The sequence below is a fragment of the Ranitomeya imitator genome, chromosome 3 (assembly GCF_032444005.1).
Source record: "Ranitomeya imitator isolate aRanImi1 chromosome 3, aRanImi1.pri, whole genome shotgun sequence".
Lineage (NCBI taxonomy): Eukaryota > Metazoa > Chordata > Amphibia > Anura > Dendrobatidae > Ranitomeya > Ranitomeya imitator.
In genome coordinates, this window is record NC_091284.1 from 792,298,546 (window position 1) to 792,324,946 (window position 26,401).

Here is a 26,401-nt window from a genome sequence, read left to right on the forward strand (position 1 = left end):
AAGTCTGCAATAACAATTTGTAATGCTTACAGCAAACAATGGTTAACCAGCAGTTCTGAGAAGCAGAAGATACAAGATATAGAAATAAGGAGTTTGAAGTGATGACTGTAGATGAAGAAACTTGATAATAGCACACTCCAAACAGCAACAAAAAACAATACTGTAATCATATCAGGAAATAGAGGACTCTACTTTAAAATATACCCAATTTTATTGAGACATAAAATAACAATACATAATTAAAAACAGGCTTTTGAAAGAACTAGAAAAATCTGAAACAGTACTCTTGTGAAAATCGAAGAAATATAGCAAAAATATATTTAAAAAATTTCTATATTTCTTCGATTTTCACAAGGGTACTTTTTCAGAGTTTTTTAGTTCTTTATAATTATATTAATTTTTCTACATGTGAATATATCAGACTTAATTTAGTACTATGCACTTTGTCTTTAATGACTAGAAAATTAGAGAATCATGATGATATATCTTTTGTGAAATCATGTCCAAATCTAAACTGCACCACTTCATAGTCTGATTTTTATTGTGCATTGGTGTTTTTTTGTCTCAAAAAAGTTTGGTATATTTTAAAGTAAAGTACTCTGTTTTCTCATAGGATTACATTATTGGATTTTTGTGGGGATATTGCAAATAAGAATAAAGTAATTAATTGGCCCATTTATCGGTTACTTTTTTTAAACAATACTGACAAAGTTATGTACAAGGGTAGTAAAAAAAAGGCCTTGGATGATGACAAGAAGTAGAACCCAACATGGAATATAAAGCATGGAGGGTGGCAGCCATAGGAGAGGGGAACTGAGCTAGACCAAAGAGTCAAGATAGGTGCAGAACACCAGGGTCTATTTGTTTAGTGAAATTACCATGTCTTGTATTGATGTTATGCAGGTGTCCAAAATAATGTGTTCCTTGGGCCTAAAGATCCATAATATGTCACCAATGCCGAACATTATATATACATTCTAGAACCTTATATGCATAAGAGAAAATACTAGAGGAGCTAAGTTAGATGGCAACGATAACTGTGTCAATGACTGTATCAAACAATTTAGAAAATTCTTTAAACACCTCGTTAATAATCTATAAGCCCATAGTCCCGAGTAGTTTGTAGCAGCACATTCAACCCTGTAGTTAAATTCCTGTATTAATGTGAGATTGAAAATCATGTTAAACCACTTCATCTTATGTTATAACCTATGTAAGAAGAATAAAGCGAGGGATGTATGTCCGACTTTCTGAAGGTTCCAGCAAATTCTGGGCATCGGCTAATAATTATTTCATAATGCAACGAGTCTCCAGAGCCGAGAGTAAAAATATAGCTTTAGACATGAGCACAGTTCTGATCACACAGAACATTATGCTCTATTTGATTCCAAAGGAAAAGCGCAATACTTCACTCGCCGTCCCTCCCGCATCGAGGTGTTAATAAATGATAACATTTTTCCGTCTAGATACTTGGCACCTTGTTCTCTTCTGTAATTGACACCTTTCTGCTCAAGAAATTATTTATCACTATAGTTTGCAAATTCATTTGATATAAATTAGTCTCTACCATAGCACACAAAACAATTGACCTCGAGAAATATCACAGATGAATACGAGTGGTTGTTGGGGCAGATTGGCAATAATCGCTGTGGTACTGCAAATTCTAAAAATATTCCTCCGTTTCATGTTATAGAAATTTTCACTAATGAAGAGTAAATTGGTTATTTCTGTCCTAAGATCTTGATTTAAAATGTTAAAAACCTATCTTCCATTAATGTTGTAGAAAATGATAACATTCTTTTAACTACACTCACTCTCAGTGTTAACTTGGACAGGGCTCACTATGAAAACGATGACCATGGTATCAAAACCCTTGATGTTGAATAGATTCCTCAAGTTATTGAGATATTTTCCTTTTACTGAGGTACAGTACATAGAGGAAAGATAGCAATTTTATTTTCCCACCTTTAATGGGGTTATTTTATTAGAGACAATGCTATTTAAAATGGTGCCATAAGGGTAAGCTGATTGCTCCTTGTCCCTTTCAGGTTGACCTCCTATTTTTTTTTTTTCAAACCAAATCTTCATCACCCACCTTTAGGTTTTAGGTTCTGCCACCAATGACAAATGAGCCTATTTCAACTCAACACTCTTCTTTACCTAATGAAAGTAAGCCTCTTGCATAAATACTGGGCAAAGGGACTTGAAGTCTGAAATGTGGTCCACTCTAGCCACAAGGAGGTTTTAAAACAAATTTGAAAGGAATTTAAAAAATAATAATACAATATTATACTCACCTGAGCTAGACCCACCCCTAACCTGCCCTTCCACCGCAAATCCCTGCAGAGTTCACCGCTAGTTTCAGAATGGCGATTGGTCTTTAGTCATACGACAATGACACAGTGTTAGAGTCAGCGGAACGCTCTAAATAAGATATGATAGTAAAGTGTGGGGTCAACCGTGCAGGGATGGTATACTGCAGCTAAGAGGACAATGGCGAAAAAAGCAAGCGTCACTCAGCGGAGAAGCATGTAGCTGTGCCAGACGCACACAGCGACAGGAAAGAAACTCTGCAGCAGAGCTGTGTTTATAGGCACACAGCCGCAGAGAGATAATGGCGCTAAATGCAAACCCTGTTAGCTTCACAGCTGTATGCAAGCTCCACTGGGGCAGGGGAACCGGCAGTGGACTACAAGCACACATAAAACTCCTCTCCGGAGAAGCTGAAATTCTAAATGCCTAACACCAGCCCTGAATTCGTACTCACAATCTCCTCTCCAGAGAAGCTGGAATTCTAAAGGCACTAGGCCTGCCTTGAGCGCATACAACAGAGTCCACAGTACCGTTAGGTTCCTCACACACACAGAACATAAATGATCTTAGCGTACCGACAGGCTCGCCAAAGATCCTTTTATAGATTTTGTGAATCACACAGGACCTTGCTCATGGGCCAATCCGGATCCAGACCAGGACCTGAACATCTGATGGCCGACGACCAAAGAGAAGTCACCTCACAAGCATGCCCAGTAGAGCGAAACCTGGATTTAGTTTCAGAAGAGGTCGCTCACTGCAGTCAATTATTAGTTACCATAGCTGAACCCGGAGAGGCAGCGGTAACCATGCTCACAAACTGAGTCTGAGCAAGACATCGAGACCAACGTCTTTTCTGAGCAGCATCCACTGCAGTCGGAACAGAATCGGAGACCGCAAAGGAAGATAAGGCTTGGGATCTATCCTGTGCAGTGGAACAATCCCCACTCCTAACACACAGTATAATGTCGCCTTGTGCCCCTCACCAGAACTGCCACAGTAACAGTCTTTGGATCGGTAATCAATCATCAGTCTCCTGACATTGGCTAGGCTTCACGAAGACCCACATGATCTCATAGGACAAAACAGGTCATGCCATGAGGTCTAGAGAGTGTTGGAAAACTGAGTACCAAACTGAAGCTAGCAGAGAACTAGACAGGATAGGTGAGTAGTGGGTGTAAGACAGATGAGTATTATGTTTTATTCTTTTTTTGTCCCTTTACCCTTCCATTTATTATGCTGTTGTGTCTGGAGAGACCTCAGAGCATAAAAACAGCAATCAGGACACTTTCAATTGGTACCAAATATATTTGGACCAAATAAAATCTGCTGCTCAAATCCAGTGAATCAGCCCAAAACAAATTTTAGGAGATTCATCTCTAATTACAACGCCTTACTCCTTCACTGCTCTAGACCACCAGGGATAGTATTATTTACTCCCTTCACTGCCCTATAACACCAGGTATGTTACCATTAACCTGTTTTATGCCTTTAACTACTAACCCATTTTCTATCTCAGATCACAAGGGATGTCATCATTAATTAACTTACTACCATAGACCACCAGGGATGTTATGAGTATTAATCTGTTTAGCTTATTTTATTAAACTGTAGTGTCAAGCAGCTACTAATGGGTCTCGTTTTTATCTTTGCTTGGTGGTCCATGTGTCATACTGTCTCTATCTTATATTTTAACAACTTAGCTCCATTTATAGATTTAATGGGGGCCAAGGACTGTTCGGCCAGTTTAGCCTCCTAACCATTTACATATCTTTAACCTATGTTAGTCATTACAATATTTGACTTCTCAATTTATAAATGTCTATTTTTGTGGTTTATTACAAACAAAAAAAATATGAGTCCTTCAAATATTGTTATTGGATGAGTTGCTATCACCGAGGATATGAATAATTAGAGATCAGAAGTTTAACATTGCTTTGAGGGGGTGATTACAAAATTGTAGAAAAGGTTAATTAGGAATTTAGAAAAGCAGCTAATGGAGGGAATATTCCAGACTCTGGAGAAAGTATCATTAATGAAGAAAGAGACAAGGAAGAGACCTGCTCTATTAATCTTGGCAGCTGAAGAAAATTACGCTAGAGAGATGCTAGCGCATTTTAAAGAAAGTGCTGGCCGGCGTCAAAATTTTTGTGGTGCCCAAAAAAGAAGAAATGTGACGATGAAGGAAAGTAAGCCTTAAAATGTAGATCTGCGAAAGTTTTTGCATAAGACGAAGCGGGTGTGTCTGGAGCAGACATGATGCCAACATATCAAGTTGTATTGCCATTTAGGTGTGAGCAGGAATGAATGATCCCAGTCAAAGCTATAGTTGTGGCCATGTTGCCTGTTGCTTCAACAAGGTAATGGGGTTGTCCACCTTTCTGGATATATATTTGTTTACTTTTCATGCATGTAATTGAGGCTAAAAATCACTTTTGAAATTGGGATTTAGTAAAAAGTTTACCTTCTAGATCCTGAGCTTATTTTGACTGTCTGACAGAAGAGTTTGTAACTCTTTTATCTGTCATTTTCTGAGCTCCTTACGGCTGATTTATGACCATAGACCACATTCAAAGTTGAATGCGGAGGTAAACAGAAATCATGTAAAAGTCAAATGGTGCACACTTTTTATGGCAACCCTTTTGCAAAAATTGTTCCTTGCCCCAATGCTTGCTTTTAAGTAAAATAAAAAGGCATTGTTACAAAGGATGAAGTACTTAAAAAGGTTGTCCCATCAGGATAACGCCATTTCAAATACCTTATTTGGGCATATGGACATCATAAAGAAGTTTTCCTCTCTTCAGACTCTATTCTTCAAGCCAAAGGAGAGAGATATTAACAATATGATTTGGCAAACTCCAACCATCAGTGCCTTAGGATCTTGTGTCAAGATAGAATACGGGACACTTGCAGTTCATTGTAGGGAACTTTTTATAAGTCTCTTTGAAGATGTTTAATTTCCCTATGTTCTCATGTTCTTCTTCTTCCCAGTTGTATTGGTGACCACTGGATCTATTCATAGACTGGATGTAGTCACCACCAGTATTTATCCTGAGAACATAGAGATAGAAAATCTCCAAATAAGTAATTATGTACTGTAGGAAGGAATCAAAATTGCCTGACGAATCATCAGCAATCAACAATCTTAAATACATAGACAATAAAATATTGATCGCAATAAGCGTAGATGGAATGAAGGACTTATTACTGAGTATCAAGATGGAAACTCAAACATAGGACTACTACTCAACACAAAGATGACAAAGGTTATTGACTACAGCCAGGTACAACAAGGACATATTTGAGATGGACGGCGATGAACTGAAAGTTAAGGACTTCAACCTACTTGGATCGATGATTACTCAAGATGCAGCAACAACACTGGAAGTCAATAGCAGAATAGCTATGGGCAAATCAACAATGGAGTCACCGGACAAAGACTTCAAATTGAGGAACATTTCACTGGTAAAGAAGACATGGCTTGTACATAGTCTGATCTTTTCTGTGGAAATATATGGATGCAAAACCTGAAAGATAAAGAAACAAGACAAGAAGAATTGACGCATTCTAAATCTGGTTATTAGAAGGATGTTATCAATACAATGAATGGCAAGAACAACAAAGAATTTTGGAACAAATCAAGCCAGACATGTCACTTGAAACAAGGATCATCAAGCTATGACTTGCCTACTTACGATGAGAGTAATCACTCAAGAATAACATCAAAGTCGGAATAATAGAAGGAACGAGATGAAGAGGAAGACCAGCAACGCGATGACGTGATACTATCAAGAAAAAGGTGGATAAGACCTTGGTTCCAAACATAGCAGGAAGTAAATGTATTACTGACCTGAAACTAAGGGCCGAAAACAATTGGCACTTGAAGTCATTGAAGCATCTCTAGAGTTTATATAGCAACATTGATGACCAGAGATCTATATGGTGCCAACTCGGTCTTTATGAATGCTAGGTCTTTGTGAATGCTGCCATAGCTTTTCTGGAAGGTAAATCAAATGGAATGTCTTGTTTGCCACATTCCTAAATGTTGTGAAAAGAAAAGAGGCTATATAGATGGGAAATTTCCAATTAGGACTATCCTGTGAAATAGTTTTGCCCTTCCATCAGAGGTGTTCTGTATATTGGGATCTCTTCCAATGTATACTTCTGGCTGAAGGTTCTAAACCAGTTGTGAACTGGACCTTGGACTTTTTAATTTTGGATTAATCAAAACCTAGAAAACAAACTACATGGATCAGATATTAAGACCCCATTTTGTACACCAGTCTTGATTAAAAACATAGTTGGGCATGCACCTCTTAATCAATTTGGAACCTGTTTCAGCTGCCATGCTCCAGCTTAAGAAATGTACCTCACTCAGAGACTTCAGTACACATCTGTTGTAATTTATGCTGTTTATTGCGTATATTAGGAAAATGTTGGCCACGTATTGGTCATGGCCTCACTAATAAGTCTTTCCACATATCAAAAAGTAGTCGGAGCAGGTAAAATATACTGAAATACTAAAAGCACAATATTTTTTGCACAACTATGGTTTGCGCTAACATTTTATAACACTTCCAACTGTTTATTCTGGAAATCTGGGTCAATCTGATTGATGCATTGGGACCACAGTGAATCGTAAACTGTCTATTGGCTTCACAAAAAGTTGAGTTTGCGCTTTCTGCATCTGTCACCAGAGCATTTAGTTGTAGAAAGTACCTTCTGAAATGTCACAGTTTTTTGTTAGCTGATACTTATTTCAGATCGTATGTCGTTAAAAAAAGAATAACAAATCCGAGGCGAAACAACTGAATGCATCTATACCTGGAGGGATTTTTAAAATGAGATACAGGATGTGACATTAAAAGATTGTGCTCACACTGTTTTCCCTTTATTACCTGCTAGTTTCCACCCCTAGGACTGCTAATACCAGCCCAAGCAGCCGGCATTATTATCATTTCCTCCTGCTTTTATACATAGCCAAGAACAAAAGATGCGTCCCGTTAAGCAATTAAAGGTTATCTTACTCAATTCCATCATGTAACAACATGACGTTATTTTGGTGAACATATAACAAGTTGTAATCTGCATCCCACAGCCATTACATGGGAATCACGTCGGGGAATTTATTTCTACATCTGACCAATTGTAATTTCCAATCGCATTGACATTTTATGCTTTCTCTAATCCACTGACGTTGAAGGTAAAATAATCACGGAGTCGGTTTAATTTTCCATTAACATCTTTGCTTTCTCTGCTACTTGATTCCTAGAACAAAACAAGAGAAACATGAAATATTCACTTTCCATAGAACATTTTTGTAATGCTCGCGCCGAGACTGGTTGGGGCGGGCATCTGGGGGTGTGGCCCCACTGGACCACAGACCATACTTCCCTGGAAGGGACATAACTAAGTACAGTCATGGCCAAAAGTATTGGCATCCCTGCAATTCTGTCAGATGATACTCATTTTTTTCCTGAAAATGATTGCAAACACAAATTATTTGTTATTATTATCTTCATTTAATTTGTCTTAAATGAAAAAATACAAAAAGAATTGTCCTAAAGCCAAATTGGATATAATTCCACACCAAACATAAAAAGGGGGTGGACAAAAGTATTGGCACTTCGAAAAATCATGTGATTCTTCTCTAATTTGTGTAATTAACAGCACCTGTAACATACCTATGGCACCTAACAGGTGTTGGAAATAACTAAATCACACTTACAGTCAGTTGACATGGATTAAAGTTGACTCAACCTCTGTCCTGTGTCCTTGTGTGTACCATATTGAGCAAGGAGAAAAGAAAGAAGACCAAAGAACTGTCTGAGGACTTGAGAAACCAAATTGTGAGGAAGCATGAGCAATCTCAAGGCTACAAGTCCATCTCCAAAGACCTGAATGTTCCTGTGTCTACCGTGCGCAGTGTCATCAAGAAGTTTAAAGCCCGTGGCACTGTGGCTAAGCTCCCTAGATGTGGATGGAAAAGAAAAATTGACAAGAGATTTCAACGCAAGATTGTGCGGATGTTGGATAAAGAATCTCGACTAACATCCAAACAAGTTCAAGCTGCCCTGCAGTCCGAGGGTACAACAGTGTCAACCCGTACTATCCGTCAGCGTCTGAATGAAAAGGGACCCAGGAAGACCCCACTTCTTACCCCAAGACATAAAAAAGCCAGGCTGGAGTTTGCCAAAACTTACCTGAAAAAGCCTAAAATGTTTTGGAAGAATGTTCTTTGGTCAGATGAGACAAAAGTAGAGCGTTTTGGGCAAAGGCATCAACATAGAGTTTACAGGAGAAAAAAAGGCATTCAAAGAAAAGAACACGGTCCCTACAGTCAAACATGGCGGAGGTTCCCTGATGTTTTGGGGTTACTTTGCTGCCTCTGGCACTGGACTGCTTGACAGTGTGCATGGCATTATGAAGTCTGGAGACTACCAACAAATTTTGTAGCATAATGTAGGGCCAAGTGTGAGAAAGCTGGGTCTCCCTCAGTGGTCATGGGTCTTCCAGCAGGACAATGACCCAAAACACACTTCAAAAAGGACTATAATATGGTTTGAGAGAAAGCACTGGAGACTTCTAAGGTGGCCAGCAATGAGTCCAGACCTGAATCCCATAGAACACCTGTGGAGAGATCTAAAAATGGCAGTTTGGAGAAGGCACCCTTCAAATATCAGGGACCTGGAGCAGTTTGCCAAAGAAGAATGGTCTAAAATTCCAGCAGAGCATTGTAAGAAACTCATTGATGGTTACCGGAAGCCATTGGTCGCAGTTATTTTGGCTAAAGGTTGTGCAACCAAGTATTAGACTGAGGGTGCCAATACTTTTGTCTGGCCCGTTTTTGGAGCTTTGTGTGAAATTATCAATGTTTTGCATTTTGCTTCATTCTCTTTTGTGTTTTTTCATTTAAGACAAATTAAATGAAGATAATAATACCAAAGAATTTGTGTTTGCAATCATTTTCAGGAAGAAAACTGAGTATTATCTGACAGATTTGCAGGGGTGTCAATACTTTTGGCCATGACTACGTGTTCGCTGGAGCCTCTGATGGTGAGGTCAGACTTGTGCAATAGAAAGCTACCAGCTACCACTCCAGGGTGGTGTCTGACTGAGGATGCTGATCCCACCGGGACAAGACACAGGCAGGCAGGCAGGCACGGCTGTGACACTGGCTGACGGACGGGTATGGCAGAGGCCCTGACGGGCAGACTGGCTTGACGGAGCTACTGGCAGGCAGACGGGCACGGCTGGCACTCTGGCAGACAGGCGGGCACGGCTGGCACTCTGGCAGACAGGGTTGATACTCTGGTAGGAACTGGTACACAGGCGAGTGTATGGAAACAGGTAAGAACCTGTTCAGACTGGTGAACATAAAGAGACAGGTAGAGGCCTGTACGGCAAGTTGCTAAGCAAAGGTAGAGCAAGAGCGGAAGCCACGCAGTGTCTTCTGATTTATTCACACTGCGGGGCTGGGATTCATGGGCATGCGCACTGCATATCTTTGCCTCTCACTCATCTCCTTCCGCCTTCTTTAGACTGTGTGGTGTCAGCTGATCCCTAAGCGCATGCCACGGTGATTAGGGATCAGCTGACGCCGCACAGTCTGAAGAAGGCAGAGGGAGATGAGTGAGAGGCGAAGATATGCAGTGTGCATGCCCACGAATCCCAGCCCCACAGTGTGAATAAATCAGATTGCACTGCGAGGCGGGATCTCGGGCAGCGCGGCCGCACAGGCGCAGTCAGCCTGACAACAAATGATGTCAGAAGACGGGCAGCGCTAACTGCGCATGCCCAATGGATAACATAACAGCGCAGGCTGCGGGACAGATTCAAACAACGTTCAGGAGGTGGCGCACGGTGCCAAGGGGGTATGAATGACAGCTGTGCCCTGTCTCATTACGAAGGAAAGTCCCGACTCCAGGACTTTCACGATGCGAGGGGACACATTTTATAAGTGTTTAGTTCAGCGTGTGCAAGGAGCATAACTAAAAGAGCCACCTTTTCCTTGTGCAGCATTAGTGCTGCACAAGGTGTCTCTTTTAGTTACAAATGCCAGGGGGGACAGGATCCCTTTAATTTCTGTAGTAGTGTGAGTGTGGCGGTAGCAGTAGCAATTGCCGGATACACAGCTGGGGATCAGCTGACCTTACTGAAACCCAATAACACGGCAGCAAGTGTTGACTGTGCAGACGGCACTTCTGAGCAGCAACTGGTGGTGTTGGAGCCCAGGGTCAATCATGGTGTAGGCTGAGGCCTAATTGGAGCAAGTTTAATATCTGAAGTAGTGTGAGTGTGGAGGTAGCAGGAGCAATTGCCGGATACATAGCAGGAGAGTAGCTGATGTTACTGAACCCCACTAAAACAGGAGCTAGTGTTTTTCTCTGTGCAAATGGCACTTCCGAGCAGCAACTGGCGGTGTTGGAGCCCAGGGTCAATCAGGGTGTAGGCCGAGGCTAATTGGAGCAAGTTTAATATCTGAAGTAGTGTGAGTGTGGAGGTAGCAGGAGCAATTCCCGGATACACAGGAGGGGAGCAGCAGACGTTACTGAACCCCACTAACACAGGAGCTAGTGTTTTTCTCTGTGCAAACAGCACTTCTGAGCAGCAACTGGCGGTGTTGGAGCCCAGGGTCCATCAGGGTGTAGGCCGAGGCCTAATTGGAGCAAGTTTAATATCTGAAGTAGTGTGAGTGTGGAGGCAGCAGAACAAATTGCCGAACACACAGCTGGGAATCAGCTGACGTTACTGAAACCCGATAACATGGCAGCAAGTGTTGACTGTGCAGACGGCACTTCTGAGCAGCAACTGGCGATGTTGGAGCCAAGGGAATCCAGGAGAAGAAGAGTGTAGGCTGGGCCTACACTTGAGGCAGTTTAATATCTGTTGTAGTGTGAGCGTGGACGGAGCAGGAGAAATTGCCGGATACACAGCTGGGGATCAGCTGACGTTACTGAAGCCCAATAATACTGGGTCATGTGTTGACTGTGCAGATGGCACTTCTGAGCAGCAACTAGCGGTGTTGGAACCCAGGGATTACAGTTCAGGTGGTAGAAACATGAACACAACGTGAGACCTGGATACTGTTGCCAACCAATTATTTAATCTGGAAGAGGAGTGGCAAATTCCTGTGAGATCCAGGCCTTGTTCATTTTCAGAAAAGTAAGCCAGTCAACATTATCGGAGGATAGTCGCATGTGACAGTCTGTTAGTACACCACCTGCAGCACTAAAGATGTGTTCTGATTATAGGGCAAGTCAGCACCTCCAATGCATACTGGCTAAGCTCTGGCCATGTATCCAGCTTAGAGACCCAAAACTTGAAGGCGGAAGAGCCGTCTGGGAGTACACTGAGAGGGCAAGACATGTAGTCTGTCACCATCTGATGGAAACATTGCCTCCTGCTGACTGGAGCCATCTGTGATGGCGTAGACATTTGTGGCGGGCAAATAAAACTTTGCCACAGTTGGGCCATACTGGTCTTGCCTTGTGCTGAGGCACTGCTCCTGCTCCCTCTTTGTGCAGAGCTTCCTCCACTGCCTTGGCACACTGAGCTGGTTTGTAAAGCACTAGCAGCACTGCTCTTGGTTGTACTGGAGAAGATGATGGAATACACCAGTGTGTCTTGGTACTCCCGCATTTTACGCTCCCGGTTCAACGGTGTTATGAGGCTTTGTATGTTGTCCCATAGCGAGGATCTAGGAGGGTGTACACCCAATAATCAGCCGTGTTGAGAATGTGGGCAATGCGGCGGTCATTTCTCAGGCACTGCAGCATGAAATCAACCATGTGATGCAGACTGCCAACTGACCAAGAAACGCTGTATCCTGCTTGAGGCATGATCTCTGCCTGCTCTGCATCACCCCACGCTCGCTCTACATAATGACTACTAGAGCATTGTGTACCTCCCTCCTCTGGACAGATGTCTTCCTCCTCCATTGACTCCTCCTCATCCTCCTCAGAAAGTGTCCCCTGCCTAGGCCTTTGTGAGGAACCATGTTGCGCAGACTGTCCAGAATCAGATGGCATTTGTGACTCCTCATCCTCCACCTCTTCCACAACCTCATCCCTCAGCGCTTGCATTGTTTTTTCAAGCAGGCAGATAAGAGGGACAGTCATGCTGACTAGTGCATCATCTGCCAGGAATCGTCGAAGGCATGCAAAACCTGGCAGATGTCCTTCATAGTGGCCCATTCAGTGGTTGTGAAGTCTGAACGGCGCGCAGTGCGACTTTTTTGCGCCTGATGCAGCTGGTACTCCATTACTGCTGGCTGCTGCTCACACAATCGCTCCAACATATGTAACGTTGAATTCCACCTGGTGGATAGGTCACATATGATGCGATGTTCCGGAAGGCGGAATTGGCGCTGCAGAGCTGCAAAGTGCGATCTTGGATAAGTAAGAAGAAAATCCAGCTCCGGAATAAAAAATCATCAAATTTATATCCACATATTAAAATTCGGTAAAAGCTGCTTGAAAGTGACTGCACAACTATTCCAGAAAAGAAGCCATAAGTTAGCTGAACGCGTTTCGAGCACGCATGGTGCTCTTTGTCCACAGCATAAACTTGAAACTTCAAATTTGATGATTTTTTATTCCAGAGCTGGATTTTCTTCTTACTTATCCAATATTGGACGTTGGGCGGTGGCGTTTTCCTTGATCGGATGTTCTTGTGGACTTTCATGGATTTGCTGATGGGGGTGAGCTGAAACCTAACCTTTTTCACTGTTAAATGCGCGATCTTGCCATGCTGGAACGCCGCAAGTGAGCACACTCTAGGCGGATCATGTGCAGCAGTGCATCAAGATCCGGATAGTCCCTCAAAAAACTCTGCACAGCCAAGTTGAGCACATGTGCCAGACATGGGATGTGAGTGAGGTTGCCTAGGCCCAGAGCTGCCACCAGATTTCAGCCATTGTCACTCACTACCATGCCTGGCTGGAGATTGGCTGGCACAAACCAAATCAAACTGGCTTGATGGCATTCCAGAGCTCCTGCGCTGTGAGGCTTCGATTCCCCAAAGAAATTAATTTCAATGCGGCCTGTTGACGTTTGGCCACGGCTGTGCTCATATCGGTCATAACAGGTAAGCGTTCACGGGTCCATGTGGAGGTGTACTGTGACGGCTCCTGCAGCGATGATTCAGAGGAACTGGAGTATGAGGAGGAGTCAACGTGTACAGACTGGATTCCTGCAATCCTTGGAGATGGCAGAACACGTACAGTGCCACTCTCAAGATCTGTACCCAGCTCCACAACATTTACCCAATGGGCAGTGAGGGAAAGGTATCGTACCTGTCCATGGTGACTGGTCCACGCATCGGTGGTGAGGTGTGGACCTTGCTACTGATGACGTTTAGTAGCACATGTTTAATGTTTCCCTCCACATGCTTTTGCAGGGCAGGGATGGCTTGCCTGCTGAAATAAAAGTGGCTGGGCACGTTGTATTGTGGGACTGCCAATGCCATCAAGTTACGGAAAGTGTCAGTCTCCACCAGCCTGAATGACAGCATGTCAAGGGACAGTAGTTTTGCAATGCCAGCATTCAGAGCCTGTGCTCAGGGTGGTTTGCCGAGAATGGCCGCCTTTTCTCCCATGCCTGTGCTACCGATGGCTGTAGACTGGGCTGGGAGTGTGAGGATGACAGGGAACATGGTGCTGTGGGTGGAATTACACTTGGTCTCTGTACAACAGTGCCAGAGGTTCTTCCATGGCAATCCTGTGAGGAAGCTGAACCAGCTGTGTGTGAGCTGGAGGAAGAGGCTGAAGAGGTGGTAGGTGCCGCTGTAGGTTGGCCTAGGTCTTCAGTGTGTTTTTGTAACTCCACCACGTGCTTGGTCTGCACATGTTTTCACATATTTGTGGTATTGAGATTGCTGACACTTTTCCCTCTTTTGACTTTCCGATTACACAGCTTGCATTTGACAAAGCAAATGTCATCTGCAACTGTGTCAAAAAAGGACCAGGCACTGCAAGTCTTGAGAGCGCCCGTTTTGGCTTTTGGAAGAGGCATGCTCCTAATGGGTGCCGAAGTGGAGGCTACAGGTAACGCAGTCTTCCCCCTCCTTCTCCCTCTTTGGGCCGTTCGGGAAATCTCTTCCTCAGAGCTGCTCCCACCACCTTCCTGTACCTCACGCCATGATGGGTCAAGGACCTCATCATCTACACTACCCTCTTCCAACAACTGCTTCTCCCGGGTAGTTTCAGCAGCACAGTATGCAATAGAAAGTGGCACCTGAGTCTCATCATCAGATGCATACTGAGGTGTGCTAACTGTAGGCACTGGCCCACCCGCCTCTTCAGATTGAGAGAGACAAAGCCGTTGCGCATCACTGCATACTGCCTCTTCTTTAGTTTCTCGAATGCTGCTTGGCTGGCCCCCTCTTTCCAAGCCAAGAGATTCAGAGAACAGAAGTAGAGATGGCTCCTGTCCTGGGCTCTCTGACTGCATGGGCAATTTGGCAGGTGGTGAAGAGACTGATGAGTGCTCTTCAGTGCTCTGTGCCTAAGAGGATGTGGCACTAATTGAAGTCAATGCGTTAGCTGCCATCCATCTGACAACGGCTTCAATTTGTTCATCTCGCAGCAGTGGGTACGGTGAGCTCCTACAAAGCTGTGCTTGAAGGACTGTTCCCTGCTAAAACTGGGGGATGATGAGTCACCGGTGCCCGCACCAGGCATAGAATCCCCATGTCCTCTCCCTGCTCCACCTCCACGACCACGTGCCTTACTCCCTGCCTTCTTCATCTTAGTAGACTGATAAAGATAGGCAGAAAAGTACTAAGGGCTTTGTGTCCTTATTCTTGAACAGCTGCTAACAGGTATAAGAAACACTAATTTTATAAAGTGTGAACTAGACTTTAATATGAGCTAATGTGGCCTACACAACTGTAATGTGGAATGTTTGGTGAACTTTATTAACTTTTAGTTTTTTTCGCAGAACAGACTACAGAGTGAGCTGCACTCACACAGAGACCTTGCAGACAGCCGTGAACGGCGCTGCAAGGCCTAAAAAAGCTCCTATAGGTACTCCTATATAGTGTTTTTCCACAATCTAGCAGGATACGGATGGAAACCCACTAATAGGATAAATCAGGACAAAATGTGCAGCAGCACTAATTCAAAAAAGGCCAATGGAACAGTATGAGGCAGTGACACACACTGAGCTGTCTACAACCAGCTGTCGCTGCAGAACAGACTACAGAGTGTGCTGTACTCACACAGAGACCTTGCAGACAGCTGTGAACGGCGCTGCAAGGCCTAAAAAAGCTCCTCTAGGTACTCCTATATAGCGTTTTTCCACAATCTAGCAGGATACGGATGGAAACCCACTAATAAGATAAATCAGGACAAAATGGGCAGCAGGCAGTACTAATTGAAAAAAGGACAATGGAACAGTATGAGGCAGTGACGCACACTGAGCTGTCTACAACCGGCTGTGGCTGCAGAACAGACTACAGAGTGAGCTGCACACACACAGAGACCTTGCAGACAGCCGTGAACAGCACTGCAAGGCAAAAGCAAGGTTCTCACACAGCGGTTGCTAAATTAGCCTGGGTAAAGCATAATGAAGCAAATCACTATCTCAAACTGGCCCTCAGTCAGAACACAGCATCCTGTCCCTAACTGAATTCACAGCAGAGTGAACCTAAAATGGCGGCGGCGACTTTTATAGTGCATCATGACATAATTTCAGCAGCCAATCACAGCCATGCCAGTAGTTACATGACTAACATGCATAACAGGATGTGCCCACACTTCTTAGGATTCCTCATTGGCTGAATTAAATGAAACTGGCTCATTGAACTATGGGAACTTCCGATTCCGGTATCCGATATTGAGAAAGTATCGGAACTTGGTATCAGAATTCCGATACCACGAATATCGGCCGATACCCGATATTTGCAGTATCGGAATGCTCAACACTAATAACTAAGCAATTTTAATAATTTCTGTTGATATAGCCATATGCAAGCTTGTTTTTTTTTTTTTTGCAACTAATGTTCACGTAGATTTCCTGGCCAGTGTGAAAATTGACAGATTTGATCATTTTAATAGCTTGTGATATGGAAAAAAATGTTTTTTTTAAGTGGATTAGGTTAATAAAGGCTACCAATGTAGATAAGGAAGAAACTGAGGAGAGAGAAAACAGGTATAAGATTGGCCCCAAATAACTAGGTACTAGGGATGGGCGGACCCGTAGGTGTTCATGTCCGTTGAGTTTTGCCAATCTTTAGAAAAAAGTTCAGTTGGGGTATCAGTGTGGTACCAGTACTTGATCCTTAACCCAAACCCCTTTCAAGTCAAAGGGGGTCCAGAACAGCCGGTGTTTCCCACATGATCCTCTGTGTGACAACGTGGGAAACAGCAGCTCTGACCAGTGCTTAACTTACTGAATTCACCGCCATTGGGTATCGCAGACCGCTGTGGGTTCACAAGTTCTGGAACACAAAGGACAGCATTGGGAACTAGCGGCTCTGACCAGTAGTGACTTCAATAAGGTTACCCCCGGTTAAAGCCACTGTTTCCCATGTAGTAACACAGTGACTATGACCGGCGTTAAATGGTAACCTTACTGATGTTACCACTGGTCACAGACACCGCTGGATATAGTGGACCGCTACCAGGCCCAGCACTGTCTGATCTGTATGCTGGAATTTTAGATGGGGCTCGTCGTGCAATGTTAATGTGGAATACCGATGTGGGATTTTTATCTTTAATAAGTGAAAGAGGGTTATTATCTGGGAGTGTTTCTAATAAATAAAGCACTATTCAGTGTGTTCATTTTTACTACTGAGTTAGTAATGGGGCTGTCTATCTTTTTTTTTCACATTGTGCCCCAGCCAATCACAGCTTTGCCAATACTTGTAGAAGTGCCCACACAGGAAAGTTTGTTGATTGGCTGCACTGAAGCTTTTCAACATGCTTGGCAGGGCCGTATTTAGAGTTTCTGCTGCCCTAGGCACTTTTAGTGCTGCCTCCCCCTTTGGTGAGTATGACACTATCGGCAGTGACTTTGGCAAAAATCGCTGATGTGAAAGTCGCCTTTTGCAGCAGATCCGACAGTTTTTCCGCATCTGCCGCGTAATGGATCACTTAGGGCAACACTGCGTTCGGCCTCATTCATTCCCTATGGGACTTACAGACATGTGCGGCTCTTGCGGTTTTGCCGCCATCCGGCAAATGCGGTACTTGCAGCAATGAGAAAAAACACTACTAGCAGTGTTTTATGTATCATCGTAAGTGCAAAACCGCAATTGCCGCACATGTTCGCAAGTAGCCATCATTACCTGTCCCGGCACCTTGCTAGCTCATCCCTATCCAACCCTCCCTGACCTAAAACTACACTATAAAGCTTCAGAAAAGCAATTTATTAACTGCCATATTCCTATGATAATGAGGGCTCTAGGCTACGGCGTAGACTGGGACGGGCAGTCTCCGGGTCTCCATCCTCTCTGTGCACACCCTCAGTCCCTGCCTCACTGCCTGTGCACAGACCTCCCTCCACCGCACCCGGTAATCACCGCTCGCAGTAGCATACCAGCAGAGGTGTATCTAGGGTTTCTGGCACCCGGGGAAAGAATTCATTTTGGTGCCCCCCCTCCGCCAAGGACATATGTGATTTGCACACTCAGTCATGTGCCCACGAGCTCCTCTCCCTAATGCTCTCAATGTTCAGTGAAAAACTAAGAGAAGCAGAAGAGAAGCTCGATGTCGCAGGACCATAAGAGTATGTGTCCACGTTCAGGATTGCATCAGGATTTGGTCATGATTTTTCATCAGTATTTGTAGCCAAAACCAGGAGTGGAACAATTAGAGGAAAACTATAATAGAACCATATGCTCCACTTCTGTATTTATCACCCACTCCTGGTTTTGGCTACAAATACTGATGTAAAATACTGACCAAATCCTGATGCAATCCTGAACGTGGACACACACCCTAAGTCTGAAAAATCGCATATGAGTGACGTGTCCATGTGACGACTACTGGAACTTGCAGAGCTGAATCCTGACATCGCAGCTTCTGAATTCTCACAACGCATGCACTGCACTTTTAGGATTCTCCCTTGCCGGTGGACAGTCATGTCAGCACAAGTATGTGATTTGTAGACTTCTGACCACATTCTGACTAGATGTGCCCGGCCTCGCTCAGTTCATTTTCATTGACGGAGGTCACGCATGTCTAGTCAGCACGTGATCGCATTAATGTAAATCCCCAGCATGAGAGAATCCTGACAGCGTGCAGTGTGCACTGTGAGAATTCAGAAGTCTGCAGTCACAAAGAATGACTGCAGACTCATCACAAGCCTGGACATCCCCTTTAAAAGGGACTCTGTCACCTGAATTTGGAGGGAACAATTTTCAGCCATAGGGGTGGGGTTTTCGGGTGTTTGATTCACCCTTTCCTTACCCGCTGGCTGCATGCTGGCTGCAATATTGGATTGAAGCTCATTCTCTGTCCTCCATAGTACACGCCTGCGCAAGGCAAGATTGCAGATTGTGCAGGTACAGTATGTACTACGGAGGACAGAGAATGAGCTTCAATCCAATATTGCAGCCAGCATGCAGCCAGCGGGTAAGGAAAGGGTGAATCAAACACCCGAAAACCCCACCCCTATGGCTGAAAATTGTTCCCTCCAAATTCAGGTGACAGTGTCCCTTTAAATCTCCTAACATATATAAAAACATGAGAGTTAGCATCACAAATAACATTTACATCCAGGTACCTGATAGATGACGTCGCCTCTGGAGCCGTTCTCCTTTTCTTCATCTTGTCCAGATCCCATGATGAGTTTTCTCATCCACAGCCGTCTCTGCAGACTTCCATCTTCGCCGCTCTTTTGCAGAAAGTCTCCACATGACGCCCTTAAAGATACAAGTGTCATTATAATGCTCCCAAATAAAAAATTGCCCCTCACTATATTGTCTGCACAAAGTATGACCCCCACACTGTCCCTCTTATGGTACATGCTCTTCACACTGTCCTCTCCTTTCTATACCAGTCCCCTCTTCACACTGTCCTCTCACACTGTGTCCCCCTTATAGGGCCCAGTATTTATACTCCATATTTATACTCCATCCTCCCACACTGCGTTCATGCCTCCCCCATCCTCCCACCCTGCGTGTATGGCTCCCCCATCCTTCTCCCCTGCAAGCATGGCTCCCCCATCCTCCCACTCTGCGTTCATGGCTCCCCATCCTTCTCCCCTGCGTTCATGGCTCCCCCATCCTTCTCCCCTGCGTTCATGGCTCCCCCATCCTCCCACTCTGCGTTCATGGCTCCCCCATCCTCCCACTCTGCGTTCATGGCTCCCCCATCCTCCCACTCTGCGTTCATGGCTCCCCATCCTTCTCCCCTGCGTTCATGGCTCCCCATCCTTCTCCCCTGTATGCACGGCTCCCCATCCTTCTCCCCTGTATGCACGGCTCCCCATCCTTCTCCCCTGTGTGCACGGCTCCCCATCCTTCTCCCCTGTGTGCACGGCTCCCCATCCTTCTCCCCTGTGTACATGGCTCCCCATCCTTCTCCCCTGTGTGCACGGCTCCCCATCCTTCTCCCCTGTGTGCACGGCTCCCCATCCTTCTCCCCTGTGTGCACGGCTCCCCATCCTTCTCCCCTGTATGCACGGCTCCCCATCCTTCTCCCCTGTGTACATGGCTCCCCATCCTTCTCCCCTGTGTGCACGGCTCCCCATCCTTCTCCCCTGTGTGCACGGCTCCCCATCCTTCTCCCCTGTGTGCACGGCTCCCCATCCTTCTCCCCTGTGTGCACGGCTCCCCATCCTTCTCCCCTGTGTACATGGCTCCCCATCCTTCTCCCCTGTGTGCACGGCTCCCCATCCTTCTCCCCTGTGTACATGGCTCCCCATCCTTCTCCCCTGTGTGCACGGCTCCCCATCCTTCTCCCCTGTATGCACGACTCCCCATCCTTCTCCCCTGTATGCACGGCTCCCCATCCTTCTCCCCTGTATGCACGGCTCCCCATCCTTCTCCCCTGTGTGCACGGCTCCCCATCCTTCTCCCCTGTATGCACGACTCCCCATCCTTCTCCCCTGTATGCACGGCTCCCCATCCTTCTCCCCTGTATGCATGGCTCCCCATCCTCCTCCCCTGTGTGCACGGCACCCCACTTTTTTCCCTGTCATACTTACCTCTCACCGGCGCGCAGCACAGAACTTCCTGGCATCTCAGCGTCTTCCTTCCTGTCTTCAGCGGTCACATGGTAGCGCTAATTAAGGGTGATGAATATGCGCATATTCATCACCCTTAATGATCGGTACCATGTGACCGCTGAAGACAGGACGGCGCTGAGACGCAGTTGCAGCCACCGCTGGAGGAAGGTGAGTATTACGTCTTCAGGGAGGGAGGGAAGGGGGCGGGAAGGAGGGAGGAGGGGGGGCGGGAAGGGGGGAGGGAGGAGGGGGGGCGGAAACTTGACCCCGGAGTTTTATAAAATAAAAAAAAAAAAAAAAAGGAAAAAACCTAGCTCAAGGGCGCCCCCCCGCATCCCGCCGCCCTAGGCACGTGCCCTCAAGTGCCTAGTGGCAAATACGGCCCTGATGCTTGGTTCAGGCTGCTTAACCCTACCAGTAACTCAGACATCCATGAGAAGTCCATGTTCGGAGTCCATGCATAAACACTAGGTGTCCGGTACGAACCCCAAACTTTAGCATTCGGGTTCGCCCTTCACTAGTAGGTGCTGTAAGAGTCTGTTCGCACTGGTTCTGTAAGCTCCATTAGGGTTCAATCACAGTTTCCGTAACTTTCTCTAACAACAATTCCCGGATATTTCTATTTATGCTGAAAATACTTTAGCATACAATAGACATACTACTACACACTGCTGTCTTCCGGATTACTCTCACTTTACTTGTCAAAGAAATCTGTCATGATTCCTATTTTCACGGCACTTAAATATGCAACGAATGAATCCTGATCAAAATAGGAGAAATATTTCAAGTAATCAGCCTCACGGTTGTCATATATTTCTCACCCGCCATTGTCTAGATGCTGCTCATGACAGATGCGTTTTCAGCCAAATAAACAAAGTGACAATTTCCCAATTAAGTCTCTGGGAAATAAATTAAAAAAAAAAATCTTTAAAGATTTCACCAGCCTTTGTTGAGATGCAAAAAGAATGGAGAAATTGACTCATTTCTGTTGTTGTTATTGTTCTTTATAGACTTTGTTGTCTCTTGAATACATTTCCTTGAATCGGAACCCCTACCGATCGTCTCATCTGCAGCCAGCGAATTGTTGGCATCTTTGTGCCGATTGTCTGGTATATGGAGTCCTCCCACCTACAGACCGTCAGCACAACGATGACTTTTAAATAGAGCGCTCAGTGGGGAGAGTGATTTAATGCGACAGACACCTCACCTCCTATTCCGAAAGTAACAAAGACTTTAATAACACTGCTGTGGGATAGAAGAATGCTGCCAAAGATGACACAAGTACAAGAAAGCATTGTGATAACCAGATATTATTTATTCCCTCTATCTTCTGTCTCCGCACATGAGGCAGTGACTCCTATGTAGCTTCAAAATGTTTTATCTATCGGTATTTGTTTACTTTTTTTACTGTATGTATTAATTTATATATTGGACAATAATACTACTAATGATAATATTCTTAGATAAGTGATAAACAAATGAGCCACCTAAGGATGGAATCTGTACCGGCCCCGAAACGACGGGACCTGCAGTTAAAAGAGTAGATATATGCGGATTTCTCAGCACAACTCCGGTTCAAGGTCAAGGTGGGTGGTCTCTGGCCGTGGACAGGAGCTGCATGAATGTCATGAGCTCTCATGATCTCTGGCGTAGCATTTGATTCATCAACCTGGCATAATGTCAACTGTGTGGCACAGCTAACTAAAGATGAGTCTATGGGGTTCAGGTTCAAGTATAGGTAGAGTTCTGGTACCTAAATTTTGGACAAAACTTCAGTCAACCTCGACAAATCCGAACATCCATGGGTGTCTGCTCATCCCTACAGGTAATGTCTTGTCAGCCCAGCTAATCATAGGCTGAACCTTGGATCCTGTAGAGCAGTTTTCCCCAACTCCAGGCCTCAAGTGCCACCAACAGGTCATATTTTTAGGATTCCCCTTGGTATTGCATTAGTGATGGAATTATTGCCTTTGCAATTCTAAGGAAATCCTGAAAACCTGACCCGTTGTTGACTCTTGAGGTCTGGAGTTGGGGAACACTCCAATAGAGTATGTAAATTCACTTAGCGCTACACCCAGAGAGCACCGACCTGGAGCATGGACTGGGATTGCACAAAGTGGTCCTTTCATCTCAGATACATAGATCTGAATTTGGTTAAGGATTCCAGTTTTTCCAGATACAAATCCAATTCAATATCACAATAAGGTAGCAAAACACTTCAACAGAAGACAACCCACATCACATTACAACCATTGGGTGAAGCATATAGACACATATAGCATAAACGCTTGAGAAAGTGAAGCTCCCTTTATTTTCTAAAGTTGGTTTTGTCATGCTACAAATATCAAGAAATGTGGCAAGAGCAAAAGTAAGAAAGGACTCATCTGTAGATATAAGATAGATATGAGATAGATAGATAGATAGATAGACAAATATGAGATATATTTAGATTTGGAATTATGTATACACATATTGTGGGACTGGACCTGTGAAATTAGCAGATGGACATCTTACATATTATTTTATCGCGCTTTTATCATTGCCTTCTGACTTGCTCGTTAATGGTAATTTCTGTTTTCTGTAGTTTGGATTTGATCACAAATGTTTCCTCCTTGAACTTCTACAACCTATATAAAACATGCCCTTTTAATCTCTTAGAGAAGCAAATGTAACACTGGTAGATAAAATGATCACATTATCATTCCAGAACGATATTGAGCCTCACATTGTAAAAGGTAAAAGTTAATGTATTTCACTTAAAACATCATCTCTCTTCCTTCTATGCATTATTGATTTCCCTCAGTTTGAATCAGCAAAGTTTTCTGCGGCCTTCACACTATATAAAGCCTTTGGCCACAACGTTTTTTGAGAACTTTCCAAAGGATTTACGTAGACAGTTCATAACTATTCACAGACATTAACATTCCGTTGTCTACGCGGCCATTACAATGAGTCATTTTATTTATTTAATTATTTGTATTTTGCCGTTTTTTTATCGTCAGACATAGATTATTTTTATTACTTATCGTCTTCCTCGATTCTTACTAGTAATGCCGTATACAAATGGCCTGAACATCATCTTACATCCTGCCAGGAAATTATTGTAATAACAAAAATAGCTTAAAGGCACAGGTTTACTTTTTTTAATGTTCATGTTGTCCCTAAATTCAAAGATAACCAGTATAGTCTTCATAAAAACAACTTTCTAGAAATCTGGCGGACACAGACCCTCCCCCAAGGAGTCACAGTATTTTGAAAGGATTGTTCTCATTATCTTCAATGGGTTAAATTGCAAAGTGCTTATAAAAATAATCCACTTTGCTTTTATCCTCATATTAAAATTCTTTTCTGTTCTCGAGAAGGGAAGGATTTCTAATTCTAATGTGCAGAATGATGGAAATCACAGGATGGATAGACGTGCTACTTATCTGCAAATGTTGAAAAAACGGAAGCAAAAAAATCTAAACTTCTCGATATATTCAGTGTTCAGTACGAGCTCCGCGCGCAGAAATCCCTTTACAAGCCTTGGCCGCCATCATTGAGGTCATTAATGGTCGTCTGAGGAAGGTTCTGCCTCGCTGAATGCTCTTGGGTAATTCATCAAGATCCGCCACTGGCAGCTCCTGTGTAATCACCGACCAATGAAGTCCCATATGTGATCAATGGCAGACAAGTCTGGGGACGCTGCAGCCATGGGAGCAGGTTTAGGGCAAAGTGGCAGCCTCACGTTGTCTGGATAAAACATAACTCCTAGGAGACTCCTCGTGAAGAGGTTTTGAAAATGTTTCAATTTCTTTAGCATCTTTATATCAGTAAACTGTGTCCATCTTGGAATTTTCATAGCTCAGCGACTTTTCCTGTAGAGGAGTAGAGGAGTGTATTTTACTTGGACAGCCGACTTCTTTTAAAGGGAATCTGTCACCAGATTTTTGCTACCTAACCTAAGAGCAGCAAAATATCAACTTGTCTCCTTGTCATTTACATAGGACTTCCTCTTTCCTGTTGATTCCAAGAACGTACAGATTTATCAGACTCTATTCTGAGAAAAACAAAGCACTGGCCATACTGGGCAATATTTCTTGGTCACCGGTCTCGACAGAGTGAGGCCTTCTTAAAGGGAATCTGTCAGCAGAATTTTGCTACCTAATCTTATAGCAGCATGATGTAGTGGCAGATACCCTGATTCAAGCATTATCTCACTTTCTGGGCTGCTTGCTGTAATTTTAATAAAATCACTGTTTTAACAGCAGGAGATTATCACTACAGGATACCTGACCTGCTTCCATGTAGTCTAACCACACCCCCAACATTGATAGGCAGCATTCTGCCAATCGGTGATGTGGGCGGGGTTATAAAGTGCTCAGCATTCAAAGATCTAGTGAATCTGCAGTAGATAAAACACTGATTTTATTAAATCGGCAACAGCAGCCTAGTAAGTGACACATTGCTGGAATCAGGGTATCTGCTCCTGCATCATGCAGCTTTTAGATGGGGGGGGGCAAAAACATGGTGCAGATTCCCTTTAAAAGGCAGTATGTACAGATGTTAACAAATAAGGGGATTTTGTTTAAGGGGCTTTGGCTGTATATTCACCCCTCTTCACTCATCCCAATATTTAGACTAGCTACCAGTACTCTAGACACACACCGCGCCATAGTTATTGCCTTGTAAAAGGCTGTAGGATAAATTAGCCTCTAAACCTGCTACAAAACCACTAAAGTATTAAGACAGTTCTAATAAACTAAATATCGACACAAACCAAGAATTCAATCCTGACTTGTCACTTGGACTCATGATAAAGATTTTAAATGACCTACATAATCCGAGCCTCACACCGGGATGTTGAACCAACGAGTTTTCCATTCCAGGAGCGCGCCGCAGTCATTAGTTACCTGTGACTTTGTGAGAAATCAGGCTGTTAAATTATCAGTTACCTATACAATATTCATTATCTGTAGACCATGATAAAGTAACACTAAAAGCCTTAAACTCTTATTACCATTTTAGGTTTCCCTACGGGAATGGGCAATATATCACGGCGGTGCACCGGCCCTAATCGTGATCACATTTTATCGCTACTTTCGGCTTTAAAATGCTTACATTAGCAGGCAACAGAAAGTACTTTTATTCCATTGGTATGTTTTCCTGTTTTTTTTTCAGCCCGGTACCTACCATCTCGTGGAGGAAGGTCAGCGGGTTTATTCCCAGCAAAGCGCGGCTACGAAAATCACAAGCCGTTCTGGAAATTCCTAACGTTCAGCTGGAAGATGCTGGAACATATGAATGCAAAGCCGAGAACTCCAGGGGAAAGAATGCCTTCCGAGGTCAATTACAAGTATACAGTAAGTATCTTCAAAAGGAATCCGACTGCTCCGTTGGCTTACGGAGGGACCGGAAAATAACATTTATTCCAATATGTTACATAAATGTCAAGACATGTAGTCGTATGGACTTGAGCGTAAGGAACTGTGATGAACAAAACTTGTACCCCGGGGGTAGACGGTATCAGGATTGTGCCACATATCCCTTGCTGTGTGCACTCGTACACATGGAAAAATATCAAAAACAAAAAGCTAATATTGTACCTTCAATTTTTGGATCAGTGGGGATTCTGGTAGTCAGATCCTTATACCAGTAAGAAAATATGAAAGAAGAAGTTATCATCCGCGGGATAATAATCTGGGTACTCATTAATGGGGGTTCATCTAATGGGACTTGCACCGATCGGCACAACAGGGTAATTTTATCCCTCTTGAGTTGAATGTTCAATAGTGATGAGCGAACATGCTTAGCTAAGGTGTTATCCGCCATGCTCATGTGCTCATAGAGTATCTTCGGTGTGCTCGAATACTATGTCCGAGTCATCGCGGCTGCATGTCTCGTGGCTGTTCAACGGCTGCAACCAAAGCAGGGCT

The 26,401-nt window shown here is 44.0% G+C and overlaps 1 protein-coding gene across 1 annotated transcript in view; it reads left to right on the forward strand.

The window, feature by feature from the left end:
* CNTN5 (contactin 5) overlaps positions 1–26,401 on the forward strand; it is a 2,082,395-nt gene that overhangs the window by 1,595,763 nt on the left and 460,231 nt on the right. Inside the window, exon 11 of the mRNA XM_069759184.1 lies at positions 25,647–25,828. Within this exon, the coding sequence (XP_069615285.1) occupies positions 25,647–25,828 (182 nt within the window). The remainder of the gene's footprint in view (positions 1–25,646; positions 25,829–26,401) is intronic.